Raw genomic sequence first — 17,845 nt, 5'->3', positions numbered from 1 at the left:
TGCTCCAAGTGTTTGATCTTAAGCTTTCATGTGGCCTCCTGCCTCTCCTTGCACTGGCAGGAGATGAAAGGAAACCAGCTGTTTTCTTGTTCGAGATCAGGCTGGCGATTCAGGATCTACCCATGATCTCTGTGGGGAGAGAAGAGGCTGGGCAATGTTTTTCCATTAGGCACAGTACGTCAGATTTGTGTAGCTGTCAGAAAGCGTATTTCATTTCATGCCTATTTGTGAATTCTTTGTTGTTGTTGTTGCCAGGTTTAAATTCCTGGCATCCCACTCAGTAAACTGAATGAGGCTACTAGTAGTAGTTTATCCCAATTGTAAGAGAATAGCTAATATCTTGGATTCTTACTATGGTTCTGTGTTATTCTTCACACCCATAGTTTTATCCTCACAATAATGCTCTGAGATAGAAGGTATTATTCCCATTTTACAGAACAGAAAATTGAGACACAGAGTTTAAGTAACTTATGTAGATTATATTGCTCATAAATGTTAGCGGAGCTGGGATTTAAACCCAAGCAACCATGCCTAGACTACAGTGAGATCAGAGAGCTTTCCAGGGGCACAAAATTTAAGGAAGTACTCCCTCACAGTCTCCTATAAGCCCAGGGCTCAGACCTGAGAGTGAGTGCCTCCTTAAATCATGTACCCAGCGTAGTCTTTGTTGCTTGCCATACCCTAGATCCAGCCTTGCTCTGGAGCCTGAGCAGTATTAAACCTCATGCATACTGCCTCTGGTTCTCACCCTTATGGATTAGAGTCAGCTGTCAATGGGGAAGTAGACTAAATAAACCACGGGAAGGTTTGTAAGTGTTAGAGATGGAACCCAAAGTAGGATTTCTCCCTTGCCCTTGCCCTTGGCTGGGCATTCTTCCTTTGCACTATGTCCCTCCCATTCTTCTCTTTTTATGGAGTTGTCTCAACTCAACCTTCTCTAATACAGAGGGCAATAAAGATACTCCTCACTTGGCAGGTAAATTTCCGCATCCTATAGAGCAAACATGAGAGCAGCAGCATAGAGTAGGGTGCGTACTCAGTTAAGCCTCATTTCGTTTTGTCAAGTCCAGACACACCTGAGGTGTATGTTGACGTCAAAGGTAATGCAAGGATACATATCTCTGAGGAATCTCAGGGTCTAAAACAGGATCTGATAAAGAGAAGTCAAATTGCATCAGAGAAAAGGAAATTGTAGGGGACAGTCCAGGATCCCAGGGTAATCATGAAAAACTCGGCTTCGCCAAATCCCCCTTACTCTTGAAAATATTTTAGTACACTTGTTATGTTTTGAATAGACTGGACTTTTCTGGTTTGCTGACAAATGGCAAAATTATTATATCATTAAGACAAAGAGGTCCTTCTATTAAGTCCTATACAACCTGATATTTAAGAAACTACTGAGATTATGGGCTGATAATGTGAGAACTATCCCTGATACCCTGCAGTGATGGACCAACCCACTCTTAGACTCAATGGGGCATGGAGTAAAGCACCTACAAACTTATGAACATATGTGGAAAAGAGCCAGGAAGAACTGAGACCATAGTTGAGATGAAGGAAGGTGAATGTTACGATCTGGTAGCTTCTTTGAACTTCTCAACATCACACTAGAAAATTGCTGGTAGTTCTTCTAAAGAAACATCTATCAATGAAATCCCAGCAGATTGAATAATAATGGTTTCTCTTCTTTTATAGACATCACGCCAACAGAGCCATGTGAAGAGACCACACTAAATGAACAAGTCAAATCACTATGCCTAGGAAAGAACTGGGCCATGAATGAGTAGCACTTGCCTCTTTGATTAGGTTCATGAATCTGGGTCCAAGGCGCCATGGCTTGTGTCGATGACATTGTAAGGAGCTGACGGTCAGCTGGGAAGCCCGATGGGAGGCAATGGCCACCATGTACACCGCATCATACATCAGAGCTGCTTCAGTCTGTGGAGGAAAACACACACCACATCTTCAATGACACCTTGCTTCCCTCCCTTCACCTGCATAATCATTCTACTTGCTTCCTTACCTCCTATTTGTCTGTCTCAACAGCTATTTATTCTCCCGCTGAACAGTTTTCTCTCTGATAGCTATTTTTCTCTAAAATAATACCTCATACTGCACAGTAAATTGGAGTGATAGCTCTGCTTTGTTTTGAGTTCTTGAAAAAAACAAAACAAAACCTTCACATCAGCCACAAAAGGCTTGATTCAGGGAGGAAACATTTTTGCAGCACCTTCTATGTTAAGCACAATTGTTAAGATCAACTACATTGAGTTAGAAGCTACCAAGCCTCAACATTTCAATATCAGATTTTGTTTCTCAGGACTTATACTTATTTATATATTTATTTACTTGTTTCTATTTGGTGGAAAGAAACAGCTGCAAGCAAAACTAATAGGCAATTTCCAAATAGGGATACTTGCATTGGTCACTTCCATTTACCAGAGTCAAGAAGGTTTGAATTGTGGAATCAAATTCATCAGCAGGTTGTGGAAGAGCTTTTGAAAAACACACCTGTGTAACTTGCTTAGACTATGCCTACTTTCGTCAGCATTTGCTTTTTGATAGAGAGTGTAAGTAGTCCTTGCTTTTGGGGGTTAAGCATCTCATTCTTCCCTTCCTAATGAAATTTCTCTCTTTTGCAAAATTTCACACAAAACTGCTAGTGTTTTATAAAAAAAAAAATATTGCCCTGGGGTTTTCTTTAAGGATAAAATTGTATAATACCTTTACATTTTAGTTGAAGGTTTTCATTGGAACTTCATTTGAAATTTTCAATAAACTCCATTAATCAACAGACAGGTAGATAAAACTACTTGGGTAGAGAACCAACCGCTGGACAGAATATTGACTTATGTAGAGTCCTACATATAGCCAATAATTGGTGTAGTGAAATCTAGAATCCAGGTCACAGATCAAAGATTATCGTGTGTGTGTGTGTGTGTTTTTCCAGAAATCTGTTGATTCACTCAACGTTTACTATGCACTTACTGAGAGCATGTCGTACTGGAAGTGGAGAGAGAGGGTAAGGGTTACTACATCTCACACTTTATCCATCTGTGAGTCCAGAGATTATCCCCACTTTAAACCTGTATCTTGTGCAATCTCTATCACTGCATTTTCCATATGCATTTATAGTGACATCAGTTTCTCAATAAGAACGTGGGTTTTGTGAATGCAGAAATGTTCGACTTCGTTCTTTAGCGGTTAGCACAGTTACTGGCACATAAATGATATTTAAAGCTGTTTAGTAAATGTTTGCTGAATGAATTAATGTTATTTCATACCTCAAAATAAAATACATTTTTATGAGAACTGTATAATCTCAAGGTTTTAAGCTGTGCTTCTAAGTTAAATTGTTTCACTTATATGATTGACATACAGAAGTTAGATCGGGAATGGTAGTGGTGGTGATTGTTAAAGCTTAAAAATGTTTTGATCATTTCAGTTCAAAACCGGTATATAATCAATTTCATAGATAAGAAAACTGAGGCTCAGGGAAATTAGGTGATTAGTCCAAGGCCACTCTGTTAATCAGCTGCATGGCCAGGGTTTGAACCTGTGACTATCTGATTCTAGCACCCATGTTCTTCATTACTCTGCTATGCTAATTTGGTGTAAATGAAGGAGAGTAATCCATTGGCAGAATGAGACTTTTTGAAACTAATCAATAATAATAGCTGACTTTTATCAAGTTCTTAGTATATGTTGGGTGCTACTCTAAATACGTTGCAAACACTGAATCTTCACCATAGCCTTTACTGCTTTATGGGTGAAGATATGACCAGATTAAATGGTGTCCCCAAACTAGTGGTGGCAAGATCAAGATTCAAACCCAGGAATTTGGTGCTAGAGTTTATGTTTTTAACCATGAAGCTGAGCTGTCCCTAAAGCAAATACTTGTCTGATGGTTTAATAATTCCAGTAGTAGCTCAATTATGGTGAATGTTCATGGACAACTTACTATACACCAGGCACTATAAACATTCTACACATGTCGTTGCCTTAAATTATTGAAAAGATGCCTTTAAATAGGTATTGTCCCCATCTTGCCAACAGGAAAAGGGAGACTTGGAGAAGGAACTTTAGGAAATAACTTTGATAACTGGCAAGTGAGAATTTCAACTCAGGCTGTAGACTTAGATTTTGGAACTCATGCCCTTAATTGCTATGCTGTTGGGACCTGGACCATTTTAGCAGTGGAATATACTTTTTAACAAATTTGTATGTGTATTCCCTAATTGACTAATTGAAGGATTTGATAGACAAGTGTGAGGAGTGAAGTTTTGATCTAACTTTTCCATAAGCTGGGCTTAGGAAGGATTTTGACTTTCTTTGTTAAGGCTGCTTCCACACTGGGCTGGATAATAACATGCCTCAAACCCATGGGCCTGATCAGTGCTTTTCAAATTCAAAGAAGAAAACCATTTATTCTAAAACCACTGCTTCCCTTTGGCATGCAATGTTTTCTTAGATGGAGGAGACATGTCTCTACCTATTTTATAGCACTAATAAACCACCCCTGAATTTCCTTCCCTTTTTAGTTCTGTGCTGGAGGCCAGCATATCGAGCAGCAACTCTCAAGTCATTTTAGGTAAATATAAAAGAAATTGTCCTGTGTTTCAGATTTTATTTTTCTGAAAGTGTTTATGTTCACATTTTATTTATATCAAAAGCCTGAATGAAACCACATTATTCACTGCCCCTAAGAAAATCTCTTTACCCTCAACATGGATCATGAAGCAAGCATATGAAAAGCAGTTTCACACCATGTTTGGGTTCTCACAACAGTGGCCAATAAAGGGTTAACTCAGCAGGACTGGGGTGCTCACACTGTATGTATTCCAAAGAAAAGACTGGCTTTTGACTGGCTTCTGGGAGATAATGTCTAAAACTGACTATCCTCCCTGATTGTAGCGTTTCTGTATTCTTTGGGGGTAATGGGCAATGCTAGACAGTTTAACAATGTGATTTATGGTGATTGCCCATTTTTGTACATCTGGGGCCCTGGGCCATGCTGTGTCAGTTTGCCCTCCTTAATGGCTAAAGACCGAGTCATTAAGGTCAGCAATGGGGATGCTCGATGCCTATGTGACTGACTGACACCAAGGCTTGGGTGAGCTTCCCTGGTTGGCAACACTTCATACAAGTTGTCCCACATCATTGCTGTAGAGATTGAAGTACTGTCAATGCAACTTTCCTGCGAGAGGACCACTAGTAGTTCCCACATAGTTTCTCTTGGACTTTGCCCTTTGCAATTTCTCCTTTGCTGATATTAGTCTATATCCCTTTGCGGTAATAAACTGTTAACTACGAGTTAACAGCTCTTCTGATTTCTGCGAGTCCTTCAACCAAATCATCAAACCTGAATGTGGTCTTGGGGACCCCAACACAATCCAGTGAAATGTGACCCCTTAGGAAGGAGAACTAACAACAGGATGTGGCTTTGTAGACGCCTTACATTTTGCCGCCTTCCTGGTATGTAACATTGTTGGAAAAAACTGGAAGAAATTGGAGTGCTGAAGGAAGAACTTAGTCTTTGTGGAGTTAATGGGCAAAAAGTATAGATTTCCCATCTTCTCTGGAAATTCAGAAATATTCACTAACCTGCTATGGATGGACAAGGCAGTTTTCTGAAAGAGAAGCTCTCCCAAATGACACCCTTCCCCGTCATTTCCTAAATTTACTCTCTCACTGATTCCTCTATTAAAATCCAAATATCTCACCCACATCGTAGAGCTAGCAAGAATTTGTCTCTTAGTATGAATTAGCTGGTTTCCCTTGCGGGGGTGGGTGCTGCTGAGGAACCAAAGTGGTGGGAGAGGCAGTGAACATCCTGAGGGTCCAAGATGCTGGCAGAAGCAACCCACAAGGAACCTGGGGTTTGGAAATGGTCGGGGGAAGGGAGCAAAGCTCTAATCAAGGACTCACAATCTAGAAATTCAGTTATTAGGGCAACAGCTCTAGTAGATCCAGTCAAACATGGCACAAAGGTCAGCATATTATAATTTCAATAAGTATTTTTCAGCTTTTGAGAGAGACAGTGAGAAATTGGGAAAAGAGGACCTTTTGTGGAGTTGGAAAACATACCTGGGTGATTCCACGGGTCGCACAAGGTCATACAGGTCCCCAGTAAGGGACGGTCTTGGGCTACATGCACAAACCAAGAAATATGTCTCTTGTAAGCCAGTGAGGATTCTGCCTCTGGATTTCAGAATGCCTTTTGTTCCTTTATTGACTACAAACTGGCATAGCAGCCGGTACCATCAAGTAAATTCAATTTTATGTCCTGGAGGTTTTGTATATATTATCTAATTTAATCTGTAGAGTAACACTGTAAAGTTTTATTACACAGATTTACAGATAAGCAAGGAGCTCAGAGAGGCTCTATAACCTGCTCGGGCCGTTTAGTTATTCAGGGGACCTAGCCAGTACTTAATCTAGGCTTTCCTCCTCTGGAAAGATCTTGCTTTTTCCATTGAATTCCACAGCCCATTGTCGTTCGTCACTGGAGCAGCAGTGGACACTCAGGTAGACACTCAAAGGTGCCTCCTTCTGGATCATGATTATAGGAAATGCACACATGTAACATATGGCTATTGACTGAACTTGATACTGTGAATGCATTTGAAGAAGTGGGAAGGCCAATGACAGATCAATGTTGTGTTGTTATTATAATTCCTATGCACTGTTGAATCATACACAATTTTTGCTCACAATCAGAGAGGAATCCACCTGAAAATGGGCCACTCCATTATCCCAGTCTATCCAAAGCGAATAGATTGAATCAGCCCAAGTGCTAAGAGAAATTTAAACGTAATGAAAAGAAATGAAGTAGATTTTGTAAAATTACTCCAAATTTCTATTGAGTTAATTAACACTTCAGTTGGTAAAACACTCTTTTTTTGATCTCAAGATGTTTTAAATAACAAGTTTCACTATTTTTGAACTCTATTGACTCAGTACCAGGTTTCTTCATTAACACAATTTTAACCTTATTTTAAAGTCAAAATTTTTTCTTCTTTAATTAATCCATGGCTCTTAAGTCTGGAGTCAGAATTTTTTTTTAAAGATTTTTATTTTATTTTATTTTATTTATTCAACAGAGATAGAGACAGCCAGCAAGAGAGGGAACACAAGCAGGGGGAGTGGGAGAGAAAGAAGCAGGCTCATAGCAGAGGAGCCTGATGTGGGGCTCGATCCCATAACGCCGGGATCACGCCCCGAGCCGAAGGCAGACACCCAACCGCTGTGCCACCCAGGCACCCCTGGAGTCAGAATTTTTCAGCTTGGATGTGATTTGCAGATTTGGTTGTGTTTTGACATATATAATATTATTTGAAGATATTTTTAGTGTATGATGTTCTAAGAAATTTTTAATAGTTAAAAATATGAAAGGAAATTAGATAAGTAGGTGGAAGTAAAAAACACATGGGTATTTTTAAACATATTTTTAAAAATTTCTCTATTATATATTCATGCAGGCATCTGTATATGTATGTGGCACACACAAAAATATAACTATAAAGGGCAACAGGAAAATTCAGCTTGGAGTGTAGTGGTATAATGCATATGATTTCAGAGAATGCAACTCTATTCTAGTAATGACATTACTTAAATATAAAGAGTGGTTAGTCTAACTAATTTTTAAAATAATCGTATTACTTTAGAATAATCTCTATCTTCACTATGCATGCCTATTTCTTATTTATAGGAGCTCTCTTTGGACTTCTACAGACTTATTGTAGGGCTATATGAATATTTTTCATGTAACATCTTGGTCTTAGCAGAAGCTCAATTCCTATTTATTTAGCATTAGTTCCTTTATTAGATACATATTTATTGAAGGCCTGCTTTATGCTGGGTCTTTTCTAGTGCTGGGGATAAAGCAGATCACAAAAAGACAAAGCCTCTGTCCTCATGGAGTTTATACTGCTGTAGGGGAAGGCACAGAGCAAACAATCGAAATACAGGGTACTAAGTCGTAGGGCTACAGCGCAAGGGAAAACAGTCCACGGGAGACAGAATACCAGGTCTCTCTGCTGAAGTGGCATTCCAGCAAATGGGAACAGGGGAGGGTTTTAGGCAGTGAGAGCCACAGATGCAACAGACATGAGAAAGAGTGAACCATGAGATCTGAGGAATACAGACCAGTGGAACTGAAATCACGGGGGCTTTTCATCAGGAAGGTGGGGAAGAAAACGATTTGAGTACAGAGGCAACCTGAGAACAAAGATTTGTTAGATCTGGGCCCTGGCTTGGGGACATGGCATGTGCTCTCTTGACTCAGAGATTAGTCCACTGGATACCTTTAAACCTACCCTTTAACCTCGCTGCGACTCAGTTTCCACATCCCCAAATTGATCCCTTTTACTAGAATCCAAAAGGAAACCGTGAACTGCAAAATGGCCTCTTAGGTTAAATAAAGCTCAATATTATACTCCATGGGATCAATTTCAAAACTGTATCTAATTTTTTTTCTTTTTATTATATCTGTAGGTGATGATGGATGCTAACTAAGGTTATTGCAATTATTGTTTCACAATATATCTAAGTCAATCTGTTATGCTGTATACCTTAGACTTACAGAATGAAATATATCAATTCTATCTCAGTAAAACTGGGGGAAAAGCAATCTGCATGACTGTGGGATCCAACTTCTAGTGGGTGCTGTGTTCTACCACTTTTTTTGACTAGTAGACACATGACCTGATTATCTCCTCTCCCCACTTTTAGTGCCCCAGTGAGCCCTTTTCTCCTGATAAATCTCCATTTCCTTTTTTATAGTTTATAATAACAACAACAACAAGAGCAACAACAGAGCCTAGAAATCCCTTTTTCAAGGGAGATGACAGTAGTAAACTTCAGGCAAAACAGGACCTCTTCCATCCATTGGGACGTGACCCTGCCTTCCTGCCCATGGGACTGCCATTTGCCCAGGCCACCAGCAGCAGGCCTGGGGGACTAGCAGCACCCCGTTCCTGGCCTGAGTTGGTGTGACTTGCATGGCTCTAACCTTGTTCAGTGATTTTCCTCATCTCAGTCAATATGCACAAACTGTCCTGTCAGCTCAGTATAACTGAATGCAACAGATGCTTTTTTGGGTAAATTAAGCCATACTTGTGATGAATATTTAATGTTTGGCATGAATCCACACTCTGTGTTAACACAGCTCCAAACTGTAACTTTTCTAGTGGTGTATACCAAGGGCAGGTAGCAATTATTGGAGATCTCAGCCTGTGATAGAAATCTCATTGGGAGGCAAGGTGGGTGGGCAGAGGGTTTGAGCCATATTTGAACTCACTGGAATTACAAATCCAAGAGGAAGAAGAGAAAAACAAGTGTATTAGCATACGTTTCTGTCTCTGACTCTTTTTTTTTTCTCTCTCTCTCTCTAGCTTGCCCCCTCCCCTCTCAGAAAGTCTGGTATTTCCCTGGATATTCTTTACTTGTTCCTATTCAAAACAGTGTTTCAAATCACCCAAGGCTCATTTGTATCAAAATGCTTTCCATCATCATCTCCTGGATCACTTTGTGTACTTTTAAGAGTTATTTCAGGTTTGAAAAACAGTCAGGGAGCTTGAACGTGAAATCATCCAAAACCACTTCATTCATTCATTCATTTTTTTCTATTCATTTGTTTCTTATGAAAAAAAAATGGTAAAAAAAGAAAAGAAATCCCAAGTTCGTTTCTCTGCAAGATGATACCTTTCAGTTATCGGTAAATTGCATCTTAAAAGCAAGCGTGCTTCTCCCAATGATGGGAACAAAGAATGAAATACTATGCCAATTTCAAATGCTATTACCTGCCCACATCCTAGTATCTTTCCCTTTCGATGACATGATTCCTACATAGAAAGCTTTTAAAAAAACTTTCCTGCTCTTTTCTTCATCATGCAGGGAGCTTCATTAGAGAAATAAAGCTAGAGTAGATGCATTTGACAACGAAAGACAAATGATGTCAGCGACACGCTCTCTGATGAAGCGGTTTGCAATTTATCTGGTCAGGAGAGTATCCCTCCCCTGCCAGGAGGTGGGCCTGGCATCGGCTTCGAGAGCAACATATGGCTGGTGTGAATCACTGTCAGCGTCTGCAAAGGTGTTCCTGTCCACACCCAGGCAGGAAGCACGCGAACACACCGACTGTCTGCGGAGCGGGCGTTTTTCCACGTGTGCATCACTCACGGAGATGCGGCAGAAGTGAGGAAGGCAAACTGTCTGCATCACTTTTCAGGCAGCTGACGCCTCTTCTTTCCCTCCCTTCTTTCCCAGGGCCACATTCCCAGGCCTAAAACTCTCTCCACTCACCCTTGCTTTGATTTCTGCTTTGTCTCCATCGGGCTGACAGTGGTGGCTTCTCCTGTTACCTTTTTTTTTTTTTTTTTGTTCAGACACACCTACAGTCAGAAAGCTGAAAATAGCAGTTTTTGATGGTAGCCCTGCATAGGTTTTCGAATTACCTCAAAAGTTTACTCCTTCTTCTCTCATTCAAGTCAAGGCACAGGTTATAATAATACTTATACTCACACTATAGAAAACATATGAGATTCTTAACCTCGCCCCTAACGAAAGAAAACATCAGCTCAAAGGATGTAATTGTAAGAGTACTTACTGTCATCATGCCATCCAAGAGGCCAGTCTCTGGCCTGGGGGGTGCCTGCAGTCTCTCCATGGACCACTTTTCAATGATGGAGGACACGTGAGGGTTGTCAATATTAAGCAGCCGAAACCCAGTCATGTTCACACCGCTGTACCTGTACAGTTCCAGATCTAAAGCAAATAAGTCCTGTGCAGTATTAAAAATGATAAAAGTAGAAAGAGTTAACATTTTCAATATTCTTTATGCAAAACAGAATAATGAATGCAGAAGCAACCGGTGGATTAAAACTAAAATGTCCTCACACTGCTTCATGAAAGAACACTTCCCGTTGTTCTCCCCTTGCACACCGTCTGAGAAACTCTAAGGCAGTGAGCAGTTTTCATTTCCCTCTATTTTGTTTGCAATACTCTTAGAATTTGGATAAATCAAGAAGAGGAATTTGGCTGTGAATAGTGAGTATGCCCTTGGGCACAGGTGACAATATTCTGAGAAATTAGAGTTCTGTTTTTTAGAATATAGTGTTTGGGGAGTTGGGAGGGATCTTTGTGTCCATTTGGTCTAATGCTTTTATTTTACAGATGAAGACTCTGAATTTCTGAGCGGTGATGTGACCGGTCCAAGGGTGACCCGTTTGTCCGTGGTAGTACTGCTCTTCTCCATTGCTTCTTGCTGCCTCAGATCTTGTAAAGGAGACGAAATTCGGAACTCGCATATGCATGTGATAAGAAGATCCACTTCCAGCAGAAAAAATACCATTCCCTCGCTCGTTGACCCACGCCCCCCACAATGAGTGTATGAAGAACATTCATTGGACGCAAGCTCTGAGTAAGAAGCGAAGCATTCTCTTCAGAGAATAAACTAGAGCATAGGGTTGTGTGAACACAAGTATCATAACAGTAGAACTAATTGCCTTTCAGACAATGTTTCAGGTAGAAAAGTTTAACGTACTTGTGTTTTCCATTACAAACGACACTGAGTGTAATCCAGACGTTTATGCTGATGCATATTTACTTTGTTAAGATTTTTGTTTATTTCTTTATTAATTTGAGAGAGAGAGAGCATGAGCAGGGGGTGGGGAGGGGGGACAGTGGGAGAGGGAGAAGCCGACTCCCCGCTGAGCAGAGAGCCCTACTAGGAGCTCAATCCCAGGACCCTGGGATCATGACCTAAGCCGAAGGCAGATGCTTAAGCAACTTGCCCTTGTTGATTCATGTTTAAAACGATATAAAAATTTCACCTTTTTCTTGTGAAGAAAGGTTTGACTTTAACATATGTCATTAAAAATATCTCACATTGAGAATAAACCAAACTTTCAAAATAACATTTAACAGGAAAAAAAAAAAAAAGAGAAAAACTTCCACAAAAACTTCCTAACAGTGTAACTGGTTGATGGAAGTGTAATGCAAGATAGTATATGATCAGTGATGACTGTGCTTCCTAAGGAGAAGAAGTTTCGGAGACACCTCACGATCTGTATTTGCAGAAGATACGCACAGATTTGTTCTTTTGAATAATTCTTTACACCGCTGTCCTTTCCCAAGATGACATTGGATTAGACTGTAGAGCTTTAAGAGGGCAGATCTGCGCTCCTGGCTCAGTATCAGAAAAAGAGTACTGTCTTCTAAAGTGTTAGATTTTTTCCCCTTGTACTACGTAACTTTCTTTCTTCTTTAAGTTTCATCAATACTCATGGGCAAGAATGGTAAGAATATAAAAAGCAAAGCATGGCAGAACGCAGATAAAAACAAAGGAAAATGCTTAAGGAAGCAAATTTAAAGAATAAGGCCCTAAAAAGAATGATTTCCTTTAGCGCACTCAATGAATAGAAGGAAAGTTACTCAAACTACACGAAGTCAGGAAATTCCAGGATGCACATGGAATCCCTCGTGGACTCCACAGTCCATAATACTGTGTGTTAAAATGAATGCACTGCACAGGTGCAAGATGAGGTTGGCCTACAAATTGAGGTTCCTGTGCAATATAGAATATGGAAAGTCCAGGGCCCGATTTTTAACATCTGCTTGTTAGCGAAGGATGAAAAAAGAAGACTGTGAAGGCGAGTTGTTTGCTCCTGAAAGGTCTCGGTGAAGACCAGGCTTTTCAGGTTTCATCGTTCCAATTCTTTCTCAAATTTCAACGAAACCAGCTCTTAGGAGTGTGCACAGCCAGGGATGATAGAAAGTTCTGAGGCAGGTGTCCATGCTGCCTTGAGCAGAACCCAGGTGTTCATGGTGATGGGGGAAGGGCTGTACTTGTGAACCGAGTAAGAAGCTTTCGTGTTCTCAAGGGTTTCTTCAACTGTTCTGACAGAAGCCTGATGTCAATGATGGAAGGAAGATCATGAAAACTTTAGTTCAAGATTTTCTGCCCTGCATCCCGCTCCCTTGCCCCCAGCTCTGGAACAGTGATGATTTTGGCACCTGCCCCAGTACCTTGGTCTCATGTGTCCCTTACATGCTCCCAGAGATAGTTGAATGAGGAGCAGAATTCACTGCTTCCATTAGTAGGATGTATTCAAGGACAGCTGCCTGGTACTTGTTCCAAATTCTTTCATTTCCCTTACTCATCAGCTTACCTTGCCAGTTTTATTTGGTAAAATGATACTCTTAGGAAATTTCCCAGAACTTGGGTAGATTTCAGTGGACACATCGTTACAGATTAGCAAAGAAGATTGGTTTTTTGTTTTATTCTCCTGTGAGAAAGTGGAGAGAGAGAGAGAGAGAGTGTGTGTGTGTGGGGGGGGGCTGATTTTTAAAATTGAATGAGAGCTATCACATCATTTTGATGTGTTAAATGCCCTAAATCAGTCTCTCTTGATATGATAATCTCAAAATTAAGGATGTTATCGTTTCTTTTGAATTTCTTAGGCTCAGAACCATGATTTTTTTTTTTTTAAGGGTGAAAAACGTTCCCTGTGCAAAGCATCTCCCGCCCTCCTTTTCTTGATCTTCAAAACACCTCGTCGGTGACCCCTGGCTAACCTAGCTATCTGCTGGACACAGGTGGATAAATCACAGAAGATCAAAAAAGCCAAGATACACTTTAGTGTGCCTTCTATGTATATAGAAAATGTAGATGATTCTTCTTTATGACTCGTTTGCACTTTGACAGTTTCTATTTAATGAAAGTATCATTTTAATCCCTTTCCAGATGCACATGCACTGATGTTAGTTAAAAAAAGAAAAAGAAAGAAAGAAAGAAAGAACCTGCTGTTCAGCATTTCTGGATTTACAGGATTCTGAGGAAAGTAAGACAAATCTCCATGACAATATCCTGTTTTTGACACTGGTGTGGCTGACTTTTGAAATAACTGGAGACTGTTTCTAAACCCGAAGTGCTTACCAGGGTTGTGAAAAAGTAGTGATAGTACTCGGTCATCATGCCCATGAACAGAATCTGCGAAAGAGAAATAAGGGGAAAGAATCAGACAGAACTATAATAAGAAATAGATCATTAGCAGGGCAACGGCAATAGCTTGAGGACATAGAGCAGGAAGGGGCTTTGGAAACCACAGATTCAGCAGATCAGAAACCTGAGACAGATCAGTGGCTGATGTGGGCTGATGAGGACCCGGGCCATTAACCTCCATCCAATGCTCTTTCATTAGACTATGTTCGATCTTCATTGAAGTGGTAGGTCTAATTTAAACTCAAAAAAAATTTAAAAATAGTTTATGCGCAACAAATTTAATATTTGTATCTGTCCCTAATAACAGTGTTTTGCCATCCTTATTGCCTAAGTGTCTGAGTAACCTCATGCTTAGATAGATATTTTATTGATCTCCTTAGCTTTAATACTTATCTTACTGCCTCAAGGAAGAACTCATTAAATGTTGAAATGCAATACTGGTATGTAGATATATTTAAATGAGGGTTGATACATATGCATATCTCTGAAGCCTTTCTCTCTACTGCTTTCCCCATCTTATCCCACAGTATGAGTAGGGGAAAAGAGGATTTGTTTATAGATAGGAGGATGGGGACTATTCTTGTACAAATATCACACTGCCTCCTAATTTTGATCCTGAGTTACCTACTTGGGATCTTGACAGTTCTGGACATTCTGTTAGGGAAGGGGGAAAAGAGGTGAAGAGGAAGGACAAGGGTTCTAGGTAGAGGCAGTTTATTAAAATGTGATCTTACTTTTAGATTCCTGGAAATGGTGTCCACTGAGAAGAAGCAGCTGCAAATGATTTGGAGGTAAAGAAAGGTTTCTATATCTTCTAAATCAAGGGTCTCACCTTCCTTGGGTGAGGGGAGGTCAGCAAAGGACTATTTGGGTGCCGTTTCTTGGCATTTGTATAGAAATGAACAGAAAAGACTCAGAAATTAAATTTGCAGGGCAGTTTTCCCCACAACTCTGATAAAATTTGAATGCAAATGAGAATCCCCTCTGGAAGTTTTAAAATCAGATATTCTTAGACTCCATCACAGAGACATCCGGAACTGGAATTCCTCAGAGCAGAGCCTGGGTTTCTGTGTTTCATAGCACTGGTTGAGAAACACCACTCCGTGGAAAACATGTCCATTCACACCAAAGAACAGACTTTCATAACTTCAACTGAAGAGACGGATTGAAAAGATCGCAGGATAGGCAACACGTGTTATCAGAGGTCCTAGAAAGTTCCTAAGATACGTAAACTCGAACGATTTTATGTGAGAAGGGATAAAGAATGAAGAGGGTATTCGTGGACAGCACAGAACACACCAATCCTGAGCTGCTGTCGCCCTCTCTGCTAATGTGGAGACCAGAGGAATATTTAGTGAAATTGTAATGTCATGAAGGTAAGACAAATGACAGGAAACTCTCTGAATCATGAGCCCACCGTGTGTAAGTCACTCCTATGGTGATAACAAGACCAGGCGCACAAAAGAATTTTAAAAAGTGTAGAATTGCTTTAGGGCCATCAATAACGTTTAAAGCCATGCGCGGTGAGGTCCTGTTAGCTGGTCTCTTATTTCATGGCGCATAAAGAGCTAACCTGCCGGGGTCAGTCAGGAATCCAATTTTTCACTTTGGTCATTAGATAGTGTAATTGCAGCCAAGACTACCTGTTCAGAGAGGACGAGGTAAGTTTTATGTCAAGATATAGAGCTGGACACTGAGATTTAAAATATTGTTTCTGAAACTGAAAAAGAAACAAAAAGGCACCTGAATTTTTAGCTTTTCACTTGGGCTGACTTTTCTTTTAAAATTGGATTATGGAGACATTTAGTCACCAATTGAGGGCATAGGCTCCCCCCCCNTAGGCCCCCCCCCCCCCCGCAGCCTTTTAAGCAACCATTCAATGAATCCTTATTATTTTTTAATTCCTGGAGGCAAACATTCATTTGATATACCTCTTATTTAATGTTAGAAAAGAGTTATGAAGATGCAGTGAATATTCAGCTAACAGGTCTACTTTTATTGCAGAAAGAACCCTTTTATTTGGCACACTAGAAAAATCTCTGTACTTGACATTCCTACCTAGCGTCTGGGTCAGTGCCTCCTGGTTCTTCCCTTGAACATCTTAGAAACGGGAATTAAGAAATACGTATAGTCATGAATCATTCACCTGCAACCTTTGTGGACTCTCTAGGACACAGGTGAATGAAAAGCTTCTGGGTTCTTACCAGAAGTTCTTAAGCCAGTAGCACCAAAAGTGGTGCTTTTTAAACAACTGTCCATGTGAGAGTCTGTAGACTGGTTGGGGCCAGGAGCTCTGTCGTTTAATGGTAGTATACTTTATAAATAAAAGTATTGCATTCACATGACGATTTTCTCTCTGCACGTTGTTATTTCCACTAAAAGTCATTAAGGGATTAAGAAAATGTCACATCAAGATAAATGTCAGTTTTTCAAATAAAAAAAGTATAATCATGATATGGGGAGTTTTCTAATCTTTGCAAAACTGACTTTTTCCTTAGAAACACTACCTTCTTTGAACTTTGATAGCGTACTTGTCTGCCAGACTAGGTGGGTGGTGCCAACCCAGGCAATGTATACTTTACCAAGGCAGTATTTCTAGAAACTCATTCTGGCTATCTTTAAATCATTTTTAACAGCACAAAACACAGCACATCACACCACACACACTAATGTGTAATAAATGTGGCTGTCAATACTATTCATATTGATGGTGTCTTGTCTTTCATTGCTTCCACTAATATGTTCTTTTAACAATGGTTGTTTCTTAACAGAATTATCATTATTTGATAACCCTTGGCATCATATCATTGACTTAGATTGATAGACAGTAAAAAATCCAGCCTTTTCAATAACATTATATATCTATAAGAGGGATAATATCCAGTATTTACTCTTCTTCTTGATTTTAGAAGACCCGTAGTTTAGACATAATTTGTGCCCCTGGAAGGGCAATTTCCCAGCTGGAAGGGCAAATGGCAGGATTGCATTTCTCCCCCTCTTGTGTTTGGATGGGACCATGTGCTGGTTTTGGCCAAGGAGGTAGGAAAGATACTGACATAAATCACCCTCTAGAGATTTCACCCTGATAGGTGGCTAACAAAGTTATGAGGGCCATAGCAAGTTGTTTTTTTCTGAATAAATACAATTTTCTGTTTCATGAGTATTGCAAGGCATGTAAGTGCTCTTTTTGATGACTTTGTTTTGACTGCTGGGGCATTGAGGGTGAAAATTGTGGGTTCTCCTTTAGCAACAAGTAGGAATACAAGGTATATATTCTATGTGTGCTGACACCATTCAGCTTTGTTTTGCTTATCTAGTTTCCCCCTTCTTTTCAATTCCTCTCCCTTTCAAAAAAAAGTATTTATCATTCTGTTTCAAATGTATTTTCTAGGCTGATTTAATTCCTTGTGTAATAAATATATAACACATAATAAATAAATCTTGGGAGAAGCTGAAAGATCTTTTTCTTATAAAGAGGGAGGAACTATTCAGATCTCATGTAGCTGGGTTGGATTAGAGTAACAAAAAAGGCCTCCAACAAAATACTATTAAAAGTTAATCGTACTCTATGTCCCTGTAGAATCAGTTATAAGAACTCAAAAGAGATGGTGATGGTTAATTATATGTATCAACTTGACCAGGCCAAAGGATGCCCAGACTGGGTGTGTCTGAGGGTGTTTCCAGATGAGATAAGCTTTTGAATTGGTGACTCAGCAAAGCAGATGACCCCCCAGTGTGGTGGGCATCATCCAGTCCACTGAGACTCTGAATAGAACAGAAAGGCAGAGCAAGGAGGAATGCATCTTTTTTCATCCTTTCTTGCCTTCCTGCCTGAGCTGG

The 17,845-nt window shown here is 40.1% G+C and overlaps 1 protein-coding gene across 1 annotated transcript in view; it reads right to left on the bottom strand.

Annotated features, from left to right (window-relative positions):
* Positions 1 to 17,845, bottom strand: part of GRIK1 (glutamate ionotropic receptor kainate type subunit 1) — a 340,717-nt gene that overhangs the window by 68,759 nt on the left and 254,113 nt on the right. The window contains exons 5-7 of the mRNA XM_002924137.2: positions 13,940 to 13,993; positions 10,610 to 10,783; positions 1,795 to 1,938 (exon numbers count right to left, since the gene is read on the bottom strand). Of these exons, the coding sequence (XP_002924183.1) occupies positions 1,795 to 1,938; positions 10,610 to 10,783; positions 13,940 to 13,993 (372 nt within the window). The remainder of the gene's footprint in view (positions 1 to 1,794; positions 1,939 to 10,609; positions 10,784 to 13,939; positions 13,994 to 17,845) is intronic.

This window comes from Ailuropoda melanoleuca, chromosome 1, assembly GCF_002007445.2.
Source record: "Ailuropoda melanoleuca isolate Jingjing chromosome 1, ASM200744v2, whole genome shotgun sequence".
NCBI classification, from domain to species: Eukaryota; Metazoa; Chordata; class Mammalia; order Carnivora; family Ursidae; genus Ailuropoda; species Ailuropoda melanoleuca.
This window is presented reverse-complemented; position numbering and strand designations above follow the sequence as displayed.